The 4,676-nt window shown below is 32.8% G+C and overlaps 1 protein-coding gene across 1 annotated transcript; it reads left to right on the forward strand.

Moving 5' to 3' along the window:
- The first annotated feature begins 464 nt into the window (after positions 1-464).
- LOC149236837 (uncharacterized) lies at positions 465-3,706 on the forward strand. Its single transcript, XM_089369051.1, has 2 exons — positions 465-517; positions 2,790-3,706. The coding sequence occupies exons 1-2, from the start codon at positions 465-467 to the stop codon at positions 3,412-3,414; spliced, it is 678 nt and encodes a 225-aa protein (XP_089225177.1). The 3' UTR covers positions 3,415-3,706.
- The last annotated feature ends 970 nt before the right edge of the window (positions 3,707-4,676 follow it).

The raw sequence follows: 4,676 nt of genomic DNA on the forward strand, positions 1-4,676 counted from the left end.
GGAGATGCACCAATGAGCACCCCAAGAGGAGGAGCCAACATTGATGCATCATGCTAAAAAACCATCTAGTTCTACTACTAGGAGGAACTATCATTGTTCTAATCATCACCATCATCATCATCATCCAGGAAGAAAGGAAAACGATTACACACCTAAGGAGTTTAAGAAAGCCAAGCCACTCACATTTGATGGGGATATGATGAAGGTAGAGGATGAAAAATCTTGGTTGTTGGGCATGAAGAAGTTTTTTACAATACATAACTATTCTAAAAATATGAAAGCTAGAGTTGCCACCTACAACTTGAAGGGAAAAACAAATATATGGTGGGAAGATCTGAAGAATGTTAGAGTGATTGTTGAGAGGGAGTTGACTTGGACAAAATTTGAAAATTTATTCACAAAGCAATATCTTTCTAAACATTATTATGATGGAAATGAAAATTAAGGAGTTCTATGAACTCAAGATGGGGCCATTATTAGATGAGGAATACATCACGAAGTTCCTATGGCTATTGAGGTATGTACCATATCTCAATCATGAGAAAGCAAAGATTCAAAGGTTCATTAGTGGCTTTCATGTGGCATTCAAAGATAAAATTAAGTTTCTGGAACCACTAAATTTGAAGGATGCCATAAAAACGCTGAAGCACTATTATGAGCAAGAAAAATGTAGGCTAGAGATCGAGGGAAAATGGTAGGAAAAGGACAATGCCAGAAATAAGAGAAATTAGCCCAAGAAAAACTCAAAAGATAGGGAAGGTAAGCAACCAACCCCTGTAAACCAATTTCAACAAAAAATATAACGTTGTTGTTAAGGAAAATGTGCAACAACTAGCACTAGAGTAGACCAAGTTTGAGGGATAAGAGCTGCTAAAATGTTGGATTTCTGGTGAACATCATAGAAGAAGGGATTATCCACATCAACAAAATGTTGGCCCAAAGATCTATAGTGCTCAAGAAGCTTGGACAATAGGTGATATAGCTCAAAACATGCCGAGAGTTTATGTAGTAGTGGACAACTACCAAGCAGACCAATAGACATCCATTATTAAGAGGGAAGGTAAGTTGCATGACCAAGTTATTTCCATTTTAGTTGATCTAGGTTCTAGTTATAGTTATGTCAACCTAAATATTGTTGGTATATGAAATCTACTTAGGGAATTGAATGAAGATCCATGGTTGGTTCAGTTAGTAACTAGAACAAAAAGGAAAATTTGTCATTGGGTAAGGTTGTGTGTATTTGAGCCTAATGGCATGCCTATGAAATCTCACTTGAATGTATTTCCATTGGTTGCATATGGCGTACTATTGGGCAGAGACTGATTACCCCCATGCCCAAAGATGACACATTCTATGTAAAGATAAAAGCATAAACATAGGTTTGATCTAAAGTGGTCATTGTATTAAATATAAAGTTTTGTCTTAAAATATTTTTGTCTCAAAATGCTTTTGTCTTAAATATAAAGTTTTGTCTTAAACTAAATTTGTCTTAAATTGTTTTTGTCTCAAAATAATTTTGTCTTAAACTATTTTTGTCTTTAAATTTTTGTCTCAAACTACTTTTGTCTTGAATATAAAGTTTTGTCTCAAAATATTTTCGTCTTAAACTATTTTTGTCTTAAATATAAAGTTTTGTCTTAAAATATTTTTGTCTCAAACTACTTTTGTCTTAAAATATTTTTGTCTTAAACTATTTTTGTCTTAAACATAATGTTTTGTCTTAAAATATTTTTGTCTCAACCTATTTTTGTCTTAAACCTTATATTTGAGACAAATCAATTAATATTAATTTTTAATGTAAAATAAAAAATGAGTTTTTGAGACAAAAGAGTTTTTTTGAGACAAAAGATTTGTTTTGTCTCAAAAAAAATGTCTCAAAAGTGCCCTGGGTATAGTAGTGTATATTATCATTCAAACGACAAAAACATAGAAAAATAAAAACCCCACATTATTTAAATTAAAACCCCACTTATATATCTTTATCTCTGCATTTGCTGCTTTTCCAAAGTGGCCCTCGTGTAATTCGGATCAAAATCAGTGGACTCCGATAAATCAATGTAAGTTTGTATATGATTCCAATGCATTGGCTCCTTTTGAAAAGTGGTTTCTCGTGTAATTTGGATGAAAATCAGTGAATTCCCCAATAAAGTGGATAAAAGTTGGGTCATCAATTCATTTAACAGCTCATAATTTCTATCGTGTCTCTAGAATTTTAGAAGGCCCGTTCTATCGTGTTTCTAGAATTTTAGAAGGCCCGACTAATAGATTCAAATCCCGAAACCAGTTAACTAAATCCGGATTCGGAATTCAATTTTTTATTTATCAAAATCTCACATATTTTATTCGTAGTAGGGAAGTGCTTATTCTCCGCGACCATGATACGCGGAACGCGCCGCTGGTTTTGTAAATTCCGGCACGCGCAGTTATTCACTCTATGAAACTGCCAACCACGAGCAAACCGTGGGCACAGTGTATCGAATATCTAACTTTACAGGTCAACCAACAGGCTAATAAACACGCTTTTCTGGTGCGCCCTTTGCTTGCAAGAGTATGAAGTACATCTTTTATATATATAAGATCTTCATTGCACTTCCCACACATTGATCTTCTGAAACTAGTTGGTCGGAGAAAAGTAGGGTTTCAGTATTAGGAATTCAAATCAATTTCAGTTTGTTAAGTCTGCTGGAAGTTTTAGTTGTTATAGTTATAGCCACTGTTGTTATAGTGATAGTTGATAATAACATATTATGGTATTGGCAGAGCTTCTGAGTTTATTGCGAACGGTACAGCCTCTACTCCCGCGTTATTTGGATTCTGCAAAAAGCAAGTTTGAACGATTCGCAGGGTATATGCTCAATTGGTTTAGCAAGTTTTCCAGTATTGGTGTCTATTGCAATCTATGCACTTTGCACGGGTGCAGGATTTGTGCTGTGGATTGCTGTGGGTTTTTTTGATTTCGCAGCGGGAACTCATGTCTTGGAGGCCCTCCTCGTTGTGATGGATGGATTAAATGAGTATGTTCTCCCTGCATTGCAGCTTATCAATGGATTGCTGGCCCTGTGTGTGGGATTCTCCATACCCTTTGGCCCGATTAATATTAATATCAATGTTTATAGCGACCGCCCCAGATCTGATCCAAAAACCGTGAGTACTATTCTGTGCCGCTCCAAGATGATCAGATCTCTGCCCAAAGTCAAGTATGGGCGTTTAAGAAAATCAGATGATTTATCTTCATGTGCAATCTGTTTGGGGTGTATTGGCGAGGAGGATGAAGTCCGCATTCTTCCTAACTGCAGACATTATTTTCATATTTCTTGCATTGATCGGTGGCTTCTTCCATTTACTGTAAATAACTCTTCATGCCCTCTGTGCAGAGCCAATGTAATTGACCTCCACGCATCGCAATGGCAATAAAGCAAATAGTGATTCATATCAATAGATTTTGAAAATATTTTGAAATTTAATTAACAAAAGTGAAATGAATTGTGTTTCTTTAATCTCACTGTCTATCTAATTTTGAAAATTTTGCGAAATCAAGAGTGCCGATGAAATCTCCAGCCTACGCAAATGCTGGAAATGGAGATGTTTAATCCCGGTTTTTGGGGCCTGGTTTCCAGCGATCCGCCCCCAGGAATTTTTTAAAACAACTTTTCACGTTGAAGAGAAAACGATCGGTGTTAAATACCGTTGAAATTGGATTGGTGTTACCGTTGAAATTTTCGTGTACGGTCACATGTATACTTTCTAAGAAAAAATTGTTCAAAATGTATTTGTTGTCAATGCACACATTGTGGAAACCTCTTGCTTCAACGTTTTTTTTTACAAGGGTGGAAAAGGACGCTTTACCAACTTTCATTTTTTTTTTAATTTATTAAACCGCCATAGTATAGGTCACCTACATATTCTCAATAAAATATAACTAAAGATATATAGAAGCTTTAAAAAATCTCCTCCGACCCATACTATATTTAAAAAATGTCTAAGATTCTTTTTAGACTTGTGAAGTCCCAAACTATAGTATATTGTGTCCATACATTTACGAGCAAGCGGTAAAAGTGGAAGCCTAGAACTATAGTGTATTTTGTCCATACATTTATGAGCAAGCAGTAAAAGTGAAAGTCCAATAAATTTTAGTCGTTCAAATTTACATTAAGCACACTAAATATTACAACGGTTCAAATTTACATAAGCGATGATAAATAAATATTTATATATTATTAAATAAATATTTTGAAAATAATTATAAATATTTATTTGAAATTTGAAGTAATGGTAATTTAATTATAATTTAAATTTTGTTAATTTATTTTATTTTTATTTTTATAATTGTTATTTAAAATATTTTAATAATTAATATAAATTAAATGATTAATAAACGTTGATAAGCATTAATTTATAATAAATATTAAAATACTTATACTTATTTTATTAAAAAAAATCAAAATTGTAAATAAGTCTTTTACAATATCATGTTTTACCATTACTAAATGTCTAAAAAAAAATCATAATTCACTTCATATACCACTCATTCATATTAGATTTTTCCTTTTTTGAACCATTGTTAAAAATATGTCTTTAATTTATAACAAGTATTAAAATTATTTAAACTTGTTATATCTCCATATATTCTTAATTTTACTTAATAAAATTAGCATTAATAAAAAATGTTTTATTTT

The sequence above is a fragment of the Pinus tabuliformis genome, chromosome 8, assembly GCF_031772625.1.
Source record: "Pinus tabuliformis cultivar Carrire ecotype Pingquan chromosome 8, CPIR1, whole genome shotgun sequence".
Lineage (NCBI taxonomy): Eukaryota > Viridiplantae > Streptophyta > Pinopsida > Pinales > Pinaceae > Pinus > Pinus tabuliformis.

What these genes read in the sequence shown, in the direction of transcription:
- LOC149236837 (XM_089369051.1), top strand. Translation starts at nt 465, where the DNA reads ATGGGGCCATTATTAGATGAGGAATACATCACGAAGTTCCTATGGCTA. An exon ending in AAGTTCCTATGGCTATTGAG is followed by an intron (nt 518 to 2,789) that starts GTATGTACCATA and finishes CGAACGGTACAG; the next exon opens with CCTCTACTCCCGCGTTATTT.